This window comes from Juglans microcarpa x Juglans regia, chromosome 1S (assembly GCF_004785595.1).
Source record: "Juglans microcarpa x Juglans regia isolate MS1-56 chromosome 1S, Jm3101_v1.0, whole genome shotgun sequence".
Classification (NCBI taxonomy): domain Eukaryota; kingdom Viridiplantae; phylum Streptophyta; class Magnoliopsida; order Fagales; family Juglandaceae; genus Juglans; species Juglans microcarpa x Juglans regia.
Window position 1 is genome coordinate 6,026,534 of NC_054595.1, and position 23,079 is coordinate 6,049,612.

At 36.7% G+C, this 23,079-nt stretch overlaps 1 protein-coding gene and 1 pseudogene across 1 annotated transcript; both read left to right on the top strand.

Annotated features, from left to right (window-relative positions):
- The first annotated feature begins 1,877 nt into the window (after positions 1-1,877).
- LOC121247910 lies at positions 1,878-1,989 on the top strand (annotated as a pseudogene).
- A 17,538-nt stretch (positions 1,990-19,527) lies between these two features.
- LOC121247257 lies at positions 19,528-19,950 on the top strand. The gene has a single exon (XM_041145632.1). It carries the CDS (start codon positions 19,528-19,530, stop codon positions 19,948-19,950), a length of 423 nt encoding a protein of 140 aa, XP_041001566.1.
- The last annotated feature ends 3,129 nt before the right edge of the window (positions 19,951-23,079 follow it).

Here is a 23,079-nt window from a genome sequence, read left to right on the forward strand (position 1 = left end):
GTTGCATGGTGCCATTGCTTTATACTAAAAGAGAGAAATAAATCCTAACTAACTAATCGAATATTCCATCAACCTTTGTACAACTATACAACAATTTTACACAAAGGGACATTACACCTCAGCTGAAGGAAGGGCCTTCTAGTAAATCAAGTGAAAAAGTATTACAAGCAGTGTGTTCATTTTATGATAATTGAGCCTTCGTATCAGAACCCTTCATGTTGCCAAGAGTAGTTAATTCTTCATCATCTGGTGATGTAAAGGTGCTGATTCCATGTTGTGTATGCTCTAATACCATCTTCCAAAGTAGAGAATGACAAGTACTGCCGCAAAGACATCTTGACCTATAATACTCTAGTGTTCTTTGTAAAAACCTCCTGCGAACCTATCAGGACATAGCAAACTCAAAAAATTCATATGAAAAATTGCTTGCTCAATTTCCTTCACTATGAATTCCTTTGTCTACCCCACATTCATCTTGTATGTGACTCTTGGATTCAAATAGGCTAAACAATCTTTTATCCCATTAGGTTAGGATGATGAGATCAGGTCACAGAAGAAAGTATTAAAGAACCGACTAATATCCTCTGAGTTTTTAGCAACTTCTTGTGACAATCCGAATCAATATTATTTCTAAGGTCAGAATAAGGATAATTTATTGTACCTAAATTAGGTTCAATGGATTATTTTGGATAAGCCCGAAAGACATATTAATTGGTATTGGGCCCAAGAATTTACGGTAAAAGTTCAAAAATATTTATTGGACTAGTTGGCTTTGTTTGGACTGAAGACCAGGTTCATTGGGATTTATTAAATATTTGGCTCATGAAAATATGAGCAAACACAATAAATTATTGGGATCATGTAAAGTGGCCCAACCCAAGAAAAATCCTACGACCCATGAGAATGACCTAACCCATTTGCAAAACCCATGGCTTGACTACCATCTATATATAGATCGTTACAAGTCCCTCATGCATGTAACCTCCATCACAAATCTAGGTTTTTTTTATTTTGATAGCAGCCTCTCAAGCCTCCTCTCCCCACCGTAACTCCCTCACCTCCTTCTCTGGTTTATTGAACTCACGACCTTCTCCCTTGTGTTAGCCAGAGCTCTTCAGACACCTCCAGCTCGTCAGAATCTTTGCATTCATACCAGAATCAAGCCACATATAAGCAAAATTAAAGACCAGCTATAAATAACATAATGTACTCCATGTTTCCATATTTGTCTTATCATGTGCTGTACAGATTCATTCTTTATGATGCAATCTCTAAATTTTAGGGTACAATTTCTCTTTTTCTTGTATTTAAGTGTACATCTCTTGTAAATGAATACATCGATCAAACTTACATGTTATTAGCAGCCTTGCGGTTGACACCTTTGCATGGTTGACACCTTTGATCCCAATGGCAGATTCTTCCTCATTTGTTATTCCCAACATTACTCAATTCATCTCAATCACACTTCATCAACATAATTATCTTCTTTGGTTGTCCCAATTCCTTCCTGTGTTGCATACCTATGACTTTCTGGGCATTGTTGATGGCACTGAGCCATGCCCACCCCAATTTCTTCTCACTTCTCAGGATAATCAAATCCCTTCCATTAATTTTACACGTCATTTGGACAAAAAAAGACAAGTTTATTTTAAGCCATAATGCAACACTTGCAGAAGGTGTGTTGGCCACTGTGTTGGTTTCTTCATACATCTAGGAAATTCTGGACATCTCCTTCTACTCGTTTTGCAACTCAGTCTAGATCTCGTGTAGTACACTTGAAAAGGCAGCTCCAAACACTTAGACATGAGTCCAAATCATGCACCTCCTATCTCCAACTTGCCAAGCAATATGCGGATCAACTAGCTGCTGTGGGAAGAGCAGTTGACGATGAAGATCTGATTACATATATTGTTAGTGGTCTTCATCCCTCTTATACCCCATTTATTACCTCCTCTTTGGCTACCCGAGACCATCCAATGAGTTTTGATGCTTCTCAATCAGAACTACTCAACTTTGAAACTTTACTAGAATCTCACACTCGATCTCTACTTCCTGACTCAAACTCCCTTGCTATGTTCTCCAACAAACCAAGAAAATCATTTGCCCCTTGCAAGAACAAAGCTCAAACCTTTTTCAAGAAATTTTATCCTCAAAATCAGCAAAATCGACCCTCCACCAATACCACCAACCAGAATTCCGACTCCAAAATTACTATTGTTTTCACTCCACAAAATAGAATTCCTTGCCAAATTTGTGGTAGAACTAGTCATCAAGCTTTAGATTGTTATCATCGAATGGACTTTTCCTATTAAAGGTGCCACCCACCCTCCCAGCTAGTTGCAATGGTTGCCCAAACCAATGCTGCCTCCAATGAAAATCATGATCAACCCTAGTTTGTAGACAGTGTAGCCAAAAATCACATAACTTTCCAGCTGGAGAATCTTTCACTCAACCAACCATTTTATGGTACTGAGGCTGTGTTACTAACGGGAATGGATCAAATCTGCCCATTGCTAATATTGGTTCCACTTCTCTTTTCACTAGTGGTTCTTCTTTGCACTTAAATAACATACTTCATTGTCCATAAGCTTCTGCTAATTTGCTATCTATTTCAAAACTTTGTGCCGATAATCATTGTCATTCTATACTCACTGCTGATCAATGTTTTTGTGAAGGACAACCACACACAGAAAATCCTTTTACAAGGCAAGAGTGAAGATGGATTGTATCCCATGCATCTCAAACAATTGTTCATCAATAAAGCCAAGCGACCTGCGACTTCTCTTGGTGTCAAAACCTCCCTTACCACTTGGCATAATAGGCTCGGGCATCCTTCTAAGGATATTGTTAATCATGTTGTCCAGAAATTTCAGTTACCAGTCAATCCTATCAGTTCTGCTCATCTATGTGAATCCTGTCAATTAGCTAAGAATGAGAGATTACCTTTTACTGAAAGTTCTCGAAAGACATCTTCTCCTTTGGAATTGATACATTCTGATGTTTGGTCTTCACCTATAAAATCTATTGATGGATTTCAGTATTATGTAATCTTCATAGATGATTACTCAAGATTCGCATGGTTCTTTCCCCTTAAGCTTAAATCTGATGTTTTAGCTTGCTTCATCAAATTTAAGACTCCCATTGAAAACCTACTCTCCAAAAAAATCAAAAGTTTCCAATCTAATGGAGGGGGTGAATTTACTGCCCTTCTGTTCAAATAGTTCCTTACCACACATGGCATTCATCATTGAATTTCATGTCCTCATACAGCTCAACAAAATGGACTGGCTGAAAGAAAGCATTGCCACATTGTGAAAACAAGATTAGCTCTTCTAGCCACCTCTCACTTACCAAAAGCATTTTGGAAAAATGCCTTCTCAACCTCTGTTTACCTCATAAATAGTCTTCCCACTCCAATTTTTCAACTCTCCTCTCCTTACGCCAAATTATTTTACAAAATCCCTGATTATCGTTCCTTCAAAACATTTGGTTGTGCTTGTTTTCCTTACCTCAGACCATACAATCAAAACAAGTTAGAGTTTCAAATTAAGAAATGTATTTTTCTTGGTTATCCCTCTAATCATCATGGATACTGCTATCTTGATCCAACAATAAACAAGATATACATCTTTTGGCATCTCACATTTGATGAACAATGTTTCCTAGCAAATGATATTTTCACATCTTACTCATTGCCCTGTAAGGATTCTAACTCAGGTAATGGCTTCTCTCCAATCTCTCTGCCACCTCTATTCTCCACTACTATTAATGCCATTAGTCCTCCCTTTGTATCAGGTCCTCTTGCTTCCTCATCACATAACACTTCACACACAAACAATGATTCTCCTTCCTCACCCTCTCAACCAACCTCCCTTACATCTCCTGCCACCTCTACCACTTAGTTACCCTTTCCTTCTCACCCCATGACCACAAGATCAAAAACAGGCACATTTAACCTAAAATCATTTCCAGATTACCACCTCTGTTACTCTACAAAATGTCATATTCAAGCATTACATACCACCCTTCTGCCCTCTGAACCTAAAACCTTCAACCAAACTGCCAAGTCTTTAGAATGGCTGGAAGCCATGACCAAAGAATTCAATGCCCTTCAAGCCAATAAAACCTGGACACTATATCCATGACCCCCTAATTAAAATGTCATTAATTGTAAATGGGTGTTTAAAGTTAAAAAAAAAGTCTGATGGGACACTTAACAAGTATAAAGCACGCCTCATAGCTAAAGGCTTTCAGCAAAGGGATGGTATTGATTACACCAAGATCTTTAACCCAGTAGTCAAACCAGAAACCATAAGAGTGGTACTTGCCTTGGCAATTCATTTTGGATGGGACATCAAACAATTTGATGTCTCCAACACCTTTCTCCATGGTCACAGTTGGATCATTCTTTGTTTACTTTTCATCAAAATAACATCTACATTTACTTACTAATCTATGTGGATGATATCATAGTTACTAGTACCCATGCCACTCATATTTTTTCTTGATTCAACAACTGCGTCAAGAGTTTGTTGTAAAAGACCTTGGTGACCTCTCTTTCTTTCTTGGCATTCAGGACATCAAAAATTCTTCTAGCCTTCATTTAAATCAGTCTAAATACATCATAGACATCCTTCATCAAGCTCATATGGTTGGTGCCAAACCATGCTCTTCTCCTCTTGTTGTTGGCACAAAGCTCTCTCAACCAGATGGTGATCCTTTAGCTGATTAAACTAAATATCGAAAAGTGTGGGGGCTTTACAATATTGCACATTGACAAGACCTGTGATTGCCTACTCAGTCAATCTACTATGTCATTTTCTATTCTCCCTCACTACATCTCACTGGACAACAGCCAAAAGAGTCTTTATGTTATCTTAAAGGGACAATTAATCATGGATTGAATTTCACCAAAGGTTCTCTTGCACTCACAGCCTTTTGTGACTCAGATTGAGTAGGTTCTGTAGACGATAAAAGATCAACTAGTGATATTGGTATTTATCTTGGCCCTTGTCTCATTCCTTGGAGTGCCAAGAAACAACCAGTTGTCTCGCGCAGGAGTACTGAAGTAGAATATAGGTTAATAGTTCTTGCAACAGTTGAACGCTACTGGTTGAGAATGCTCCTTTGAGACTTGCATATTTTTCTTCCCTCAGCCTCGACAGTTTGGTGTGACAACTTGTGAGCCATCTCACTTGCCTCCAACCCAATATTCCATGCTCGAACCAAACACATTGAAGTTGATTTCCACTTCATTAGAGAAAAAGTACTAAACAAGGATATTCAGCTCAAACACATCTCTTATGTAGATCAACATGCTGATATTTTCGCCAAGGCTATTGTATGACTATTGTATTTTCTTGACCTCCTATATAAATGTTGGTTTAGTAGGACAAGATAATCTAAAATACAACTCTAATAATTTTATATTTTTTTTAATAAATTTTAATTTTTAATTTAAATTATATTATAATTTGGGATTAAAAAAAATTTTAAACCCAAAAATAATTTATAGACCCAATGGGACATTGGGTTGAGTGGGGTGCGGTTTCAACCCCACCCCTCGCCTCCCGGGGGCAGGGGTGGGGTTGGAAACCCTCCCCCTGCATGGTGCTAGGTGGGGTGTGGGGGTTGGTCCGCTCCTCCCCGCACCATGCGGATAGCACCCCTAGTAAGCATCAATGCATTAGCAGCCACTGTAATAACTCGGCCTCACAACAAGCCACCACATCCTCTCAGTCGAGCAACCAATTTGGACCTCCAAGGCTCCACGGCAAGCCACTAGCTGCTTGCCAACCACTACCCAGGGCACCGTACACTGCCTCCCTCAGTCACATGGAAAAGCCATTCACAAGTGTGTCTCATAAGCCCATGCCCCTTCTGTTTCCTCAACACCATAAATCATTACCCTCACAATGGCAACCTAGTGGCAAGCCAGGGTAGCAACTTAACTGACAACTATGCAAACCTACATCCGCAACCACTAGCAACCAAGTGGAGGACCACCATCACTTAAGATAAGCAAACACGTAGCCCCTATTTTACTATACCAAAATAGAGCAGCTCCACAACTTGTCGTGCACCAGTTGGAGCCATATAGCACCCTAGTCATCCCTTGGACATCATCTTTGAGCCACCATTAGTTGCCAGTGACACTCTCAAGCACCAAGAACCACCCCTCATAAAGGGAATAAGCCTCATAGTGAACTGCCTAAACCAAACCGTAGGCCCTCCGTTCCTCCCACTATAAACCTGAGCAATCACCATCTTAAACCACTCAACGACACCTTTCACCATCCCACAAAGCTGCAATCCCCCACCGCGAAAATTCTGCCCTTCGCACCACCTAGTCCCTAATGCTGAATGATATCATCTGTCGGTTTCCTCTTCCCTATGCATATTGCTCTTCCACGGGCTCCACTTTCTCGGTTACAACCCAATGACACCACAGAGGGTGCCACCCAATCATCTATCCGTTGCCAAGAACCACCCAGACTCTACTCTAGCACCACCCAGCTTTCCCCCACTGGTCACAAGTCTCTCTCTCTCTCTCTCTCTCTCTCTCTCTCTCTCTCCTTTATTTTACAGTGTAGCCATCTAGTCCATTGGTTCCTCAAGTGCTTATAAAACCAACCTTCTAATTCGACATTAGGAAGCTTTGGACAGGTAAAATATGTAAAGCTTGAGACTCTACGACAAATTACATATATGTCTTGATTTTAGGTCACTTCCAGTCACAAGTTAAGGGTTTAATTAGAAAGGTGTAGGAAAATCAAAGTAGGGTTACAAAGACTAGGTTTTTAACTTGGGAATTGAGGAGAAATCATGTTAGGGATTATTATTTTATGATGTTATGTTGACGATAAAATTCAAGAGAAAGTTAGATCACTACAACAAATACCTATTTTTCCCGTGAGGGGTTGTGGAGGCAAAAAGCCTCCATTCCGTGGAAAAAACTCTTTTCTCACAAATCTTAGTCGTGAGATTCGCGTGGCATAAAATTAGTGATATAAAGTATTTTTCTCTACAAAAAGCCCAACTCGTGGGAAAATCTTGAGAAATGCCCACAAGATTTGTCGCAGGAAAAAAATTATTTCACCGTGGGAAATATGATAGCCTTTGGTAGTAAATCAAGGGAAAATAATATTTCCATAAAACTGTTTCGTGGCAAATGATAGTTCTAGCAAAACATTTATCAGAAATACTTAATTACAAAGAAACCTTATCGTGGGAAATAATCACTTCTAGAAAAAAAAAAAAAAAAGTATTTTTGGCCAGTTACTATTTGCAACAAATGTATTACGATTTCAGGAAAAAAAAACTGTAAAAGTAAGAAAATGATACAAAGAACAAACAAAATCGAAAAAAAAAAATGGTCTAATAAAAGTTAAAAAAATATACATGAACCCTAAAGATCCAAATTACACTCATAACAATTTCAAAAACATATATAAAATTGTGCTAACATATTCACAAGAAAAACGTCTATGGAGAATGCAAGAGCTAGAAAGAGTTTAGTACTCTGTCACTAATGAGAATATTCAAGTAGAAACACTTTATAAGAAAAACTATCACTCGGAGATAACAATAACCTTCAATGATTGCAGTCCTTGGCAGAAACACTTGAAGGCAGTCCTCTGTTTGCAACCATTGGCAGAATCCATCAAACTGGGAAAGATTTGGTCTTAAAATCAATTTAACTACCTGTGGAAAGTCAAAATTTGTTCAATGCCAAAAATTTAATATGACAACCAAAAGGCAAAAATAGAGATAAAAGAAGTGCATGACTATGCAAATTGCAAAAATCTATGAATCTGGCAAAAATCTTACCTTGAATATGACAAGCGAAAGGAATGATGTTTTGTCCATTGCATGCAATAAACTCCATTGAATACAATAAAATCCATTGCAATCCCAAATAACACATCCAATATATAAAATATGTCCAATATTGATAAACTCAATATACACAACCAACACAAAATATACATACTAAATCCATAGTCCATTTAAACTCCACGTAACAAACCAACATAACCCCATACTTTACATCACTATGCTTCACTTACAATTCCATTATAATCCCAACGACACTTCACTTCTTCTAAGTCTACCATAATCGACATAGTCGGTATATATAGAAAATCTGTCCAATTCAACACAACACCATTTGAGCTTCACAATATAAAATCTTCTAAATGTAAAGGGATAGAACGTATATCATAAATAGAAGGGGTGGCATGTGGGGTTCTCGGTGGACTTGCACAATTGAGATAGAGGATAGGTTTGGTGCACAACAATGTTAGGACTTGGTGGCTGATGGTGGTGTTTAAAATAAAGGATGTGGTGGAGGAGATCTCGGACTTCCAAGGTTGGAGGCACTAACAGGGGGGTTGGGTGGTTTTTAACGATTGTTCACGGCTGAGCAGGGGCTGTTTGGAGGAGGGTTATGGGGTTCTCCATTGGGTGCAGTGCTTAAGCCATGGGTGAAGGAGATGGTGTTCAGGGGGGTAAGAGGCTTGAGGCGTCGGTACTGGTTCTGAGTAGCGGCGGCTTCAGGAGTGAAGCAGTGGCTCATGGCAGCACTTTGTGGCCGGGGAGATTGCAAAGGAAAGATAGAAATCTAGAGATAGGGGTCTTGAGAGTGAGGCAGTCATGGTTGGTGGTGAACTAGTGGCACGTGGCATTGGGATGGCAGTCGAGGGAGAAAATAGAGACAGAGAGAGTGAGGGGTTGGGCGGTGTTCAATGGTGATTACGTGAAGGGTGGTTGGCCGTGCCTGAGCCTTGCGGTGGCTTCTGTTCATGGAGACTCCATGGTTGCTGGCGATGGTCGGTGCGAGAGAAGGGAGGCAAGAGGTGCAAGGCACGAGCTAGAGAGGACAACGCAGTGGGAGGAGGGAGAAAAGAAAGAAGGGAAGAAAGAAATAAGGGAGAAAATATGAGTTTTAATCTTAAAATATTTGTTGTGGTTCATAATCACCGCAAAAGCTTATAACTTGCTTGCCACAAAAGCTAATAAGTAATTTTGGTGTGTTATCTGGAAGAATTATTTGCGGCGAATTTGTATTGCCACAAAAAGTTGTTTTTGTCACCAGAAAAGTCGTTTTCCCACAAAGTTTTGTTCGTCGAAAGTGATCTCGCTGCAAAGGGCTTGTTTTTTTTTTTTTCACAAACAGTTTTTGTGTCATCAACTAAGTATTTGCCACGATAGTTGTTCTTGAAAAAAAAACTTGTGGGAAAAGGCCAAATTTCTTATAGTGGATTTAGACGTGAAAAATATTCTTAGAGTTTAATTGTATAATTATTTGGAGAAATTATATGGAGCTCAATGATTGGGGGAGCGATGATATTTTAAGGTTATAAGCATCTTAAGTTTTTAGTGAATGTAGGTTATTGCAGTATCTTAGGTTTTAATTAAAAGGTATGTGTTTAATTAGAAATTGACTTAAAGTTAGGTGCCAATTTTATAGATAATTGGCTTTGCTTCTAAAATATTAGATTAAAGTCATGAGGTAAGTAGCATGATTATACGTTTCACGTATGTATGGTGAACAACATGTCTTGTATAAAAGTATTATGTATGTATGCCCTTCATCGAAAGTCTATTTTTATGTAACAAGTTATGATATAATAAAAGTGAGCTTCAATATCATGTTAATATATGTTTTTTATGCGTCATGATATGTTTTCATTTATGACTATGTTAGGCTATGTCATTATCTGTTATAAATGAATCATAATAAGAAAGATAAAAGACAAGTTATGAAAGAAGCTTTAAGAATATCCATAAGAGATGCATGGTATCAATACAATATGGGTGGACGTTCAAGTCATAGAATTAAGCGTGGTTCACCATAGTATATTATTATAAGTTAAGCGGTTACCCTTGTAGCCACAGAAAGTGGAATTAGTGCACAACCCTGCACATGGGGGTTAAGGTGCGCTAGTCATTAAAGAAAATAAAAAAATAAGTTTCATGAGTTATACTTAGTACATGTTTACGTCAGTATAAGTATTAAGTGCGCACACCTTTTAAGAGAACTTTATACTTATTATGTTTATTGTATGATGTATAACTTAATACTTATTGAGTATTCGATTAATTTTTGTATGCTTTTATATTTTAACCAGCCCAAGTGAGGATCTTTATGAGGATGGACTTGCAGGACGAGACTTGGCCCAGGGAGGCAAGATAGGGGCCTAGATCATGTACAAAGCTTTTAAGTTATGATTTTTATATTTAAAAGTTTGAGAAATTTTAACAGGTGCTTCTGCATACTCTTTTATTTTTTTCAATATTTTAATAAAGAATGACTATTTGTTTTAGGGAACCATTTTATACATGGTGCTTGATTAAAATAAATTAAAGGCAAGGTTAGTAGCACACAAATCCCTTAGATTTCTAAAAACAACGTTATTCTTTTTTCTTTTTTTTGATAATAAGGGATCACAATTCATTCATAATAGAGGACATACAAATTTGACTTAAAACAAGTCAGTTACAAACCTTAATAGCTTCCTAGCACACTTCCGTGGCTGACATGGTCTAGTCCAAACGACGGATCTCTAAAGACCTAAGTCTAAGAGATCCGTTCATGCACATCTCTGTCCCTGACAGAGTAACAGAAACCAGGTGACAAAATCCATGCCCCGACTATGCGGAGTAGAGTGCACCAACCCCATACACAGCCTAAGCGAAGAGGGGAGATCACACTGTTCAGACCAAGGTCTGAAGGGACAAAATTTTTGAATTTTTATTTTTTAAAAAATGAAAGATAGGACACGAAATAAAATACAATGGAAAAACCACTGTGAAAACGGAAAAGGACAGTGCTCCAAGAGGCTGCAGTGGTGCGTGCAGTACAAGCGCCACTTTGGGAGGAAAACCGTCGACCGATCTTGGAGGTTCCGGACTCACATACCCCATGGCGGCTGGGCAACGCCATGGAGGAGCGCGTGCAGGTCTATGGAAAACGATGTTATTCTTAATCTAGGGGAACGGGGTGTTACACTTTCCCTTCCCCATTTGATATCCTTGTGATGGTGTTAATAAAAACTGTGTTTCTATCACCTTCCTACAACAATCTTTGTTTTGTTCTTTGTTTTCATTTGATATCATCTTCTTCAAGTAGTCAGTCCACCTTCTTTTGTAGCTATCTAATATGACTTATGGATCCTCCATTGTTTAACATCTGTAATGATTTTATCCAATTCAGCGTATGGTTAATAAGATCCTATTACCTTCCCAAAACTTCTTTACTCCATTTAACCATTTTATATATATAGATATTCTTTTTTTTTTTTTTTAATTTTTATAACAATGGATCTCATTCCATTCACTAAAGAATGACATATAAAGTTGACTTAAACAACAAGCCAATTACAAACGTTAATAGTTTTCCAGTACACTTTCGTGACTGATATGGTCTAATCCAGACATCAAATCTTTAAAGATCGAAATCTAAGAAATAGCACACTCTGTCCACGACAGAGTTTGCAGTAACCAAGTAAACACAACTCCATACCCAACTAATCGGAGTATGGAGAAACCAAACCCCATCATCACCACCTAAGCGGAGGGGGGACAACACCCTTCGGACATAAGTCCGAAGGCCCAACGTTTTTGGATTTTTTGTTTTCTTGCAAATAAAGATAGAGCATAAAATAAACTACATTGTGAAAACATTGTAAAAAGGAAAAACAGTGCACAAAAAAGCTACAGGAAGGAAAACCGAAGGTCGATCTTGGAAGATCCAGAGTTGCCGGTTCGGAAGCATCCGCACGTTGCAGGCCTCTTTTATTAATTTGAGGCTTTTGTTAAACAGTGCACAAATTTGAGGCTTTTGTTGCCTCAAATTTGTTTTCTAAAAGTGTAGTACTACACCAAGCCTCTTTTATTAATTCATGACAATCATCTTTCTTGCCCACTTTGTTTGGGGCTACCTTCCTTGGCCTGACTGCAAGTAGATACAAATAATGGGAAATGATCTAAGCTCTAAGCTGCGAAAGCATTCACAGTAGTTAGAGAATATAGCTTATGCCATTTACTACTAGCCAACACACTGTCTAGTCTTTCTTTTTTAAAGGCACTTCCTTCTCTATTATTGCACCATGGAAATCTAGCACACCGGAGCCCCAAATCACTCAATCTGCATCCTTCAATGGCTTTCTATACCCTTCCATTTGTCTGTATGGTCTCATAGCAGCCCCTGAACTTCTCTCCTTAGTTAGGGATTTCATGAAAATCACCCATGTACAACCAAGCCATGTTAGCAGGTGGCTTTTATGTGCTTGAGCAATCTCCAAATCTCTTCCCTTTTGGTTTTTACTGGGTTACCATAGAAGCCTGTCAAAAACCGTCGTTGATTGGAGAACCTCTAGCTTTTTTGACGCTAGAGCCATTGACCTCGACAATTACAGAATCAAAGCCTCCCATCTTCTTAGACTGCAATTTGCATGGATTCCTCTTGGAGTATGATAGTTTAACTCGAAGAAAGTCTTTCTGCATAATTTTTCACAATTACCATATTGTATACAAAGTCTTTTCCCCTTGATACTTGTGTCTACCTTTGTCCTGTCTCGTCTATAAAAGCTGACTAACAATGTTTAATGAGTTTCCTTTCGGAAGTAGGACATCCTTTTGGATTGGCATCTGGTCTTTTGATCCCATTTCCTTCTGAAAGCCGATTGACATCATCCCTAGCCATCTTCCTCTGAAAAAGTTGATCCCATTTCCTTCAAAAACAGAGCAAGATGAGTGGGGATTAGGTGAAATTAAAAATATTAAAAAAATTATATTTTAACAATATTTTAACTTTATAATATTTTTATTGAACTTATTTTTTCTCGTTTCTCAAATCTAATAAAAATTTTTCCTCAAACTATTTTACTGCTATTCACAAACCATCTCACTATTATTAACAGAATTTTCATCTCGTCTGACTATCCGAACGAGACCACCGCAATCTTGGCTTCATGATTTTCCTTTCCTTTTTCGGAACCATTGGGATCAACATTGTCGGAACTCTTGATATACTGGTGTTCGTTGCTTGGTTATGTTTCTGGCCTACCCTCATACTTCCTAGCTCCGTCCACACATGAAGATCAATTACTTGATCCAAGCCTTGGATCATACTGATTCTGCATGGTCTTTGCCCAACGCTTGCCTTATCCCACCTTCAAACAGCCTCTTTCACTATGTCTCAAAGTGCCACATTGGAAATAAAAGTTTGGGAGGCGTTCATATTTGAATATGATTCATGTTTGCTTCTCAACATATGTCAGCAATTTACCTCACAGAGGTTTCTTTATGGTGCCGTTTAGATTTGAAAATAAGTTGAGATGAGTTGTGAATAGTAATGAGATGAGTTGAGATGATTTATGAATAGTAGTGAGATGAGTTAAGATAAGTTGTGAATAGTAGTGAGATGAGTTGTTAGTTGATATGGTTTTAACTTTTTTTGAAATGAGATAGTTGTTATTTATAAATATATTATAATAAGTAATAATAAATTATTAATTAACTAACTACCTAATTTTTATTTTTTTTAATATAGTGAATAATAATATATTCCGGATTACAATTTTTTTGTAACGGAAATTTTTTGTAAAATATCAAATAAAAATTGATTAATAAAAAATGTTTTAAAAATGATTTTTAATTGTTTCCAAAATCGTTAAATAATACTAATATAATTATATATATATATAATGGTAAATGATAATAAATTAGAAAAAATAACATCATTAAATTATAAAATCACTTCTTTTTTTTTTATAATTTTAGCAATATAAAATTTACATATCGACCAATCATTGCATTAAACTAAATTTACGTATATAGCTCATAAAATTAGCAACCATATTTTCTAAACAAATTTGGTACAAACTTCCCCATGTATGGAAATAAGTAATATATTGCCGCACCAAATTCAAGTTTGTAATACATTTGAATCTCTAACTACACCTTTATATTCTCAATATTTATTACATACATATCAATAATCACCCCTAGCTTCCCACATACGAATGGCAATGTCATCCCTAATTCCAGCCATAGCTCGGGCTGATTTGACGGTCATGTCAGGATGACGTACTGAAGCTGCGGCGTCACTATATGCACGATCGCTTTGACTCAGCTCCCTATTTCTCCAGTCCTCAAACAACCAGTCATTCGGCGTCGTCATTCTAATAAAATTGTGTAACGTACAACATGCAATTATCAGATCCCCTTGCTTCCTGACTTTATACGCAGGCATGAGTCTTAAAATTCTAAATCGTGATTTCAATACCCCAAATATACGTTCTATTACGTTACGAATGCATGAATGACGATGATTAAAATAATCCTTATACCCCCTAAATCCCCTTTGACCTTGACGGTCACTTCTCTGATATCTCTCTCTGGGATAGGGGGCATAAATCCCCGAGTACATGGGTACGCCGAATCGACTAGATAATAATGACCTGTTACATTAACTGGAAAAAAATCAGACCCTTACCAACCATTCCCACATATGTAACAAATACATATAAAGAGAAAGAATTTGCAAACAAAAATTATTATAATAATATAAATATTTTTTACCATCGAGAGGCATTGGAAATTGGTTACGGCCTTGACTCAATGCATCGATGAATACGCGTGCATCATGCGAACTTCCCTCCCAACCAGTGTACAGGAATGTGAACTTCATGTCCAAGTCACATATACACAACACGTTTTGGGCAACTCGCCCATGTCGGTTGCGATATGCCTCGCGCACCTCTGCAGGTACAACAACGTCAATCATCGTCCCATCAATTGCACCAATGCATCCCTGCAAACGAAGAACCCATCTAGATATGATTGCATACAGTTCAAATAATTTATTAAACAATGATCCAATATAATCAAAATTATAATTAATTATCTACCATAAACAACTTACCTCAAACCAAGGATAACACCCCAGATTGGCTGCGATTGTTGGGTGCACCCCGGATGTGTGAGTTGGGTAAATAAGATGTGTCTCAAGCCTACATAGGGACTGCATAACTTTCTTTACGTGGGAGTTAACAGTTTCAGTTGAATATTGAAATCCCTGCCCCACTCCCCGTTGTTCTTCTCCAGCCGCCACTACCGATGTGAACATGCCTAATTGCTCCTCGACGGTCACCCCTTTTCTAGTGTCCTTCAAAAATCTATTTGAACGTAACAAGCTGCATAATGCGCGAAAGGCATCAACCTCCATTCGAAATAACTCGCGAGAATTCGTTGGATTCCCATTCAAAACTTCCAAAATATATTGATGTCCCCTCAGACCGATATTATGTTGTGGCTGTCTAAGATGTTGTTGTGCTTGTCTACCGGCCCTCTCAAGAAATGCGAGTGTCTCAAGATCATCAATTGCAAGTTCATCTCCACTACTATCAATTGAACCCACATTAGTAACAATGTCATCTGCATCAAGGTTCATGTTCATCGAGTAGCTTCCTGCTGACCAATTCGCATGGTGCACAGTGGGTTAATTCGCACTTTTATTTTAACAACAGTTTTAAGTAATCTCCCAAGTTTACAAAATAATCATGCATTATTATAATCAGATAATTATTATGCATTAAGGTGAACAATCATGCATAATCCAAACACTGCCTTAACCCTTAAAATCAGGCCCTCATCTACTTCATCTAATGAATGGTCCAGACAACAATGGTCGAAAAATTAGCAGTTCATAAACTCATCAAACCAATAAATCATCTCATGAAATGTATGAGAATATAAATAGAGTCACAATGGCCTAAAGAATAAAATACAACTCATTATAAATGCTAATTTAACAATTACGGGCCCAATCGTCCCTCCCCGCAGCATCCATTGACAAGAAGAATTGCCGCATATCTGGGTTTAGTAATTCCTTAACTGCATGAACAAATTGTTGAGGTTCCAGCCTTGGGGAAAGCTCGCTGAGCAATGTCGCATAATGACTAATCGGATCATAACCGCCATTGGTGCGATCACTAGGCTGTGATCCTTTGCTGCGCTTTACTGAATCCACAGCTTCCTGATCCTCATACTTCCTACGACGCGCAATCTACGTGCGTTTCACCTGCTCAACGGCCTCAGAAAGTTGTACCTCAAACTCGCTCTTTTTCTTCTTCGTTCTTCGTGATGATTGTCTCTATGCATCGATTGAAGGTGGCCCGATCCCCATCAAGTCAATAAAGTCATCATTGTCAATGGGCAATCCCTGTCGATTGCCAAATGCGGGAGGTCGCCGAGCTCGCATCTCCTGATCAAGCCGGCGCTCGTCGTCGCTATCTGCTGGCAACTGTGTTGACGCATGTTGCATAGTCCCGTATGCAACAGAAGCGCCAAATATAGTGCACAGCTCCTCGTACTTTGGGCAGCCAAAAGTACGAAACCTCCTCCATTTGAATTTAACCTAACAATTACATATTATACATACATGTTAATAATCAGATGAGTAGTGAGCAAACTTGCTTTTTGGTTAAAGAAAGATGGTGGGAAAGTTAAGTTTTACACTGATAGCATTTTCCCAGCAGTCGTCGCTCACGACTACTGTCTTCGTGTCGGGATCCCAACCCATCCCGGTTTGGCTCAATAAATCGATGAACAAACGTTGTAAACCCTTAAGCCTCGTAAGTTTGCCTCGAACCTGGTTCGCGTCAAACACTTTTACACCAACAGCGGTTAGTCGCTGAGCATAAATTGAATGCTCTCTAAACGTGATCTTTCCACCCTTTAATCTACCCTGAAGGGCATCCTGGTAGAGCATGTCAATGAATATATCCTCCATGCCATCGCCCCAAATCTCACGATCCCGGATTGTATTTTCCGGATCATCCATTTCGAATAGCTAAGAAATAGGTAATATAACAGAAAAAGACATTGGTCGTCAACTATGCAACATTAAAGGCAATATGCCTTAATATGAGTAATGACCCGGAATTAAAATATGACCCATACATGTTGATATGGGCGATGTCTAGTAGCTGAGCGTAAGGAGTATCGCTAGAAGATGAGTCATGACGGAAGTTTAAGGCCAAAAGTAAACTTTGTTATATAAAAATACACTATAGTAGCAAAATAAATAACAAAAATCAAGTATGCATACCACTATCACATTTAGGTATGCATACCAAAAACAAAAAGCAAAACAGACGACAATAATTATTTTTTTAAGTGAGCTGAAATGAGCCCTCAAGCAAACTACCACATTCAAGTATGCAAACCCAAATCCAAACCGCATCACATGCATGGCAGTAGCAGACCAAAATACAGGAAAAAAAAAACATCTCACTACCACATTCAAGTATGCATACCAAAAACATAAACAAAACACACCATAATAATTATGTTTTAAGTGACTTCAAATGAGGCCCCAACCAAAGATCCAAATTCAAGTATGCATACCCAAAAAAAGAACCACATGCACGGCAGTAGCAGAACAAATAACAGGAAAAAAAAACTCCCACTACCACATTCAAGTATGCATACCAAAAACATAAACAAAACACATCACAATAATTTTTTTCTTAAGTGACTTCAAATGAGGCCCCAACCAAAGATCCACATTCAAGTATGCATACCCAAAAATAAAACCACATGCACGACAATAGCAGAACAAATAACAGGAAAAAAAACCATAACCACATGCACGGCAGTTTGGAACAAATAACAGGAAAGAAATCAGGCCCCAACCAAACTACCACATTCAAGTATGCAAACCCAAAAAAAAAAAAAAACCACATGCACGACAAACCATAAACATCACAGCATTATGCATTGTTAAATAATCTCATTATGCAATTTCAAACCATAACATCTAAACAAATGAAATGGGTAAACATCATAAATATTTTCTAAACACCTAAATTTACAAATGAAAATAAGAATAACATGAAACTTAGCACTGTCGTGCTCATGCACAGCTTGCATAATATGGATAATATTCTTTCTCGGTCAGTAACCACTACACAACAAATTTTCCCAGCAAATTCATCTCCCAACTAGAGTCACGCCAACTGAAATTTGTGCATTGCATACATAACAGCTAAAAGTGATTTGAGATGAGTTAGATTCACATACTTGGAAGGACCATGTTCTTGGAGCCGTGGTGGTGATAGAAATACCCGGTGGGTGTTTATGGTAGGATTTGAATCTTGAGGTGCGCTGTTTGCAGATTTTATGAAGGGTGGGTTTCATTTGTGTAGGCAATTTGTGAATTTATCATGCAAGAGGCAACGGAAATAAAATAATTCTACAGTATTAAACACGAATCTCACGATCAAAACCCTAGAAGTGTGTTCGCAGGCTTTGGATCAGGGGGCAGGGGAATCTCTATAAAAGGAAAGGGGACGTGATGTGGTACGGTTACCAGGCAGTACCTCAAACCCAGCTCGATAGGTGGGGATGGTGTCTCTCACGCGATCAACGAACCTGGGTTACCTTCGCCGTGGGTCTTGAGATGCTTCCAATTCGTGCGATTAGTTGGGTTGCCTTCCAATTCGTGCGTTTCCTAGAGATTGCAGATGAGATGGCCCCCTCAACTATGCCGTGAAGTGGGCTGAACTGGTGAGCTTTGGCGTTGATGACGGCAGGAGATGGGTCTGGCATCGAGTGAGGAGCTCTGCATGGTGATGAAGATGAGGGGTGTGTGAAAGGGGTGGGTGAGGGATTTCAAGACCTCTGCGTCGAGATGAGGGTGCGTTTCGGGCTTGGGTGAAGGGGTGGGTGAGCTTCGTTCGCCTTCATTACACCCGTGTAATGGAAACAGTCGAAAAGTAAAGTAACGGTCAGAAGAGTTTTGTCTTAGATGAGAACACATCAAAGACTTTTCCGTCAAACGAGTTCAAAAATATTGAAATCATCTTCAATATTACTTTCCGTACGAAATGAGCTGAAGTCTCCTCAAGTCTCCTCCGAATCCAAACTGCACCCATATTAACTATTACCTTGACTTTTAGCCTCGTTTATTTTTTAAGATAAAATAAGATGAAATGAGTTAAAATTAAAGTTAAAAGTTGAATAAAATATTGTTAGAATATATATTTTTTTAAATTGTTTTTGTTTTGAGATTTGAAAAAGTTAAATTCGTTATTTTATTTTGTGTGAAAATTTGAAAAAATTGTAATGATTAGATGAGTTAAAAAGAGTTGCGAAAACAATCGACGCTACGAGGCACAACTTTCATCATTTTACACTCATGAATCACTTCATACGAAAGAGTGAAATCTTGTTTCTCTTCATCCGTGAGTTTGAAACTCTTCTGGATAATTCTTCCTCCACACTCAATCCTCTGCTGATTAGTCTTAGAGACAAACTCTTTGCTAAACAATGAACCTCACCCTAGCCTTCATAGAAGGAAGGGACCTAGCCTTGCAAGAATTTCAGGAGGCACAAGCTCAAGTTCATCAAAGCTAGCAGAATAAGGCATAGCAGTTATTGGAGACTTGGGAGAAACCAGAAAGGGGATTTGTTAAGGTTAATTGGGACGCCTCTTTAGATGTAAAAAGAAAGAGAATGGAGATTGGTATCATTATAAGAGATGAAGAAGGAGAGGCTTTGGTGGCTGAGTGTGATATCAAGAATAATGTGGTAAATGCAGCTGTTGCAGAAAGTTTGGCCTTGAGAAAAGCAGCTGAATTGTGCTCAGATCTCAACATTCAAAAAGCTATCTTTGAGGGCGATGCAAAGGAAGTAGTTGAGGCTGTACTGAGTGAGAAAGAAGCTGTTCTTGACTTTAGTTCTATCATCGATGATGTTAAGTTTGACTTCAGAAATAGGACACATTGGTTTATTCAATTTGCTAGTAGGAAAAAGAACACAATAGCTCATATTTTAACAAAGAAAGCTTTAGAGATACGAAAAGAAATAGTTTGGATAGAAAAGGTCTTGGAATTCACTATGGGATGCCTTCTTAATGATACAAGTTGTAAAACGTAATTTCAATGGAAAGTTTCTGAGGTTATTTTCAAAAAAAAAAAAAAAAAGGTAGTAACTAAGTGAGATAAAATGAAAGATAAAGCTCCTTTTGAGTGCAATAGAGTTCATATCATCTAATCTTAACATCCAAATATCACAAATATAAACATTTTTTAATTTCAAAATTTTAACTTTTTTATCTAATTATTACAACTTTCTCAAACTTCTAAATAATACACAAAAAAATAATTCAACTTTTTCAAATAAAAAAATATTAAAAAATTATATTAATCTAACAATATTTCAACTTTATAATCTTTTTATTCAATTTTTTCTCTCATTTTCTAAAATCCCATAAAATATCTTAATTCAAACTATTTTATTACTATTTACAAATTATTTCATTATTATTTATAATTTTTTTATTGTCAATATCCAAACCAGTAGTATTGCTCTTGAGCTGTAGTGTCAAGAGTATTGGTATAAAGTCAAACCTCCATTCGACTCATACCATTGTTGAAGGGTACGTATTGCTTTATGGGATTAGTTTATTGGACATTGTATATAATAGTCTGACTTTTTATGCCAAGAATAATTTGAAAACTCATGTACTTAATATATTTGTTCAAAGTATCAAATAATTAAAAGAGATCATTAATTGATTTTATAAAAAAAAAAATTCTATCTCAAGCCAATGTTTAAAGTAAACCTAATAAAATATTTACGTAATATAATTTAATTTAAAAGATAAATTTTAAAATTTAAATCTTACAAATCAAATATTAACATTTAAATAATGTAAATATTATATTCTACACATCGGCTTGAGAATATAATAATTATTTATAAAATGTTATAATTGCAAGTTTTACAAAAAGTGATGAACAGTTATAATTGCAAGTTATACACTTAAAATCATTTCCTTAATCACTAAGTTAAAAAAAAAAAAAGAAGCAAGTGGTCAACTAGAGCGGTAAGAGTGGGGCGACAGACTATCATTTCCTTTATTTGAGATAGGATCATACTACTTTGCTGCCTAACATTACCACTAGGTGTATCTCTAGAACAATTGCATTTTTTCTAAAACAGTTTTTAGATATCTTTAAATATTTAAAAAAAAAAAGTTTTGTTATACATCAGTCACTATTCACCCCACACTTGACAGCTTTTTCTTTTTTTTTTTCTTTTTTTTATATAGGATGTGAGGTATGTGTTAGTGAATAGTAGTTGATGAGAAGAAATATTAAAAAAAAAACAAATTCACTAGAAATAACTTTCTTAACCATTTAAGAAAGAATTAAAATACATGAGCGGTCAAATCTAAGAGGCAAAACCAAGGAGCAACCTAGCATTTTCCTTTTGAGATATTTAACATCATAAAACCCTTATGTTGATTAATTATACTTAAGTGTTTCTTTCAATCAAATCACGAACCATTAAAAAAAAACTTTATGGTAAGTAAAAAGTTTACTATTTAATTCGAGAGTATCAATAAAAAATACGTGACATTACAAAATCTCTGTTAGCAACTCCAGCAACTACTCTCAAGTTATCATTATCAAAGTATAATACAATAAATTGGTACCACCTCTATAATAAAAAATAAAAAAAGAAGAAAAAACTATTTATGTAAATTATTATATGCATGCATCAAATATTGGAAGTGTTTTCAGCATAGTTTGTTAATATGGGTACCCTGGCAATGGTGACTTGAATGGCCTTCCCCATAGGTTCCGTCTAGCGGTGGTAATTTGTGTTCGCAAGTCGTGTCTGTGTCGTGTTAAGTTACGAACATTTGATTATATAAATCAACCCAAACATAACTCATTAAGCTAAATAGGTTAGACATTTAAATTAGCTCTAAAAAGACCTATTTAAATAGCGGATGATACAACATTACACATTTAATAATTAATTAGAAATGGTTCAACACGATATGACCAATTTCAACCCTCATGTAAATCTGTTGAATTGACATGCATAACTCATTTGACCTGATTAATATAATTTCATATGACAATTAAAATATATATTTATTAATAGCTACAATATCTAAAAATACCAATAAGATTATATGCTAACAAAAAATATTAATATTTTTAGATTTTAACTTATAATAAACTAATATCACAAACTCAACAATAACAAATATGAGTATAGGTCCAAAATTACAATTTTAACAATAAAAATGTAAGCATATTGAGAAATACTAATATTACAACTCAACAATAATAAAATTATAATTTTAAAATAAAATTTAAAAGGTTATGTAGGTTGACCCATTTATTAATCATATCTTAACGGGATAAGCAAGTCAACCCATTTTAACCCAAACCGATTTATATCAAACCCAAGCTAACTAAGTTCATAACGAGTTTTTTGAGTTCACGAGTCATGTCACATATTGTCACTTCTAATTGTGACTTTTGTCTATTTATGGGTATCCATGAGTACATCATAAAGATTTATTGATCTAGATAGTTTGAAATCTACGATCAAATCTCTTAAGAGTTTTTGACTGAATTCTAGGAACTTATGGAAACAATACGAGTATGGTATGGATTGCCACTTTAAATTGTTGGAATATGTACAAATTTGAATGTAATTCGGGTATTTAGCTTATAGAAATCCACGGGTATAATACCCCGTAATATATGTAGTGTCTCAATCCATCTGATCTACGAGAAAGATCCATAGTAAGATAGCGTCCAAGCAATCATTCTGCCTTGAAACTCAAGATTTCTATTTAAATGATCATCTCTTACTCCCAATTCCTGTGACATGAGTTATTAGTCGTGCATCTCATGCCATTCAACCGACCGACAATTGATGGGACCCTCTTAAATTGGCACAAATTAGTAAATTACGTAATTTTCCATGAGTGGTTACTTTTAGAACCCCTACCATTCACACCCTCTCGGTATCATAGGAAAGCATGTTTTGTTAATATATGAGCAACTACTTTTGCTTCTCTAGGGTTGGTTTGTTTTCAAGATTAAAATTTAAAATTTTAAAAGTATTTTATCTCATCATTATAATTTTTTTAAATTCTTACATAAAATAAAATAAATAATTCAATTTTTTCAAATCTCAAAACAAAAATAATATTAAAAAATATATTCTAACAATTTTTTATTTAATTTTTTAACT

Bases quoted from the DNA above. Each gene is read 5' to 3' on its own strand.
- LOC121247257 (XM_041145632.1), top strand. From the start codon at position 19,528: ATGGAGATTGGTATCATTATAAGAGATGAAGAAGGAGAGGCTTTGGTG.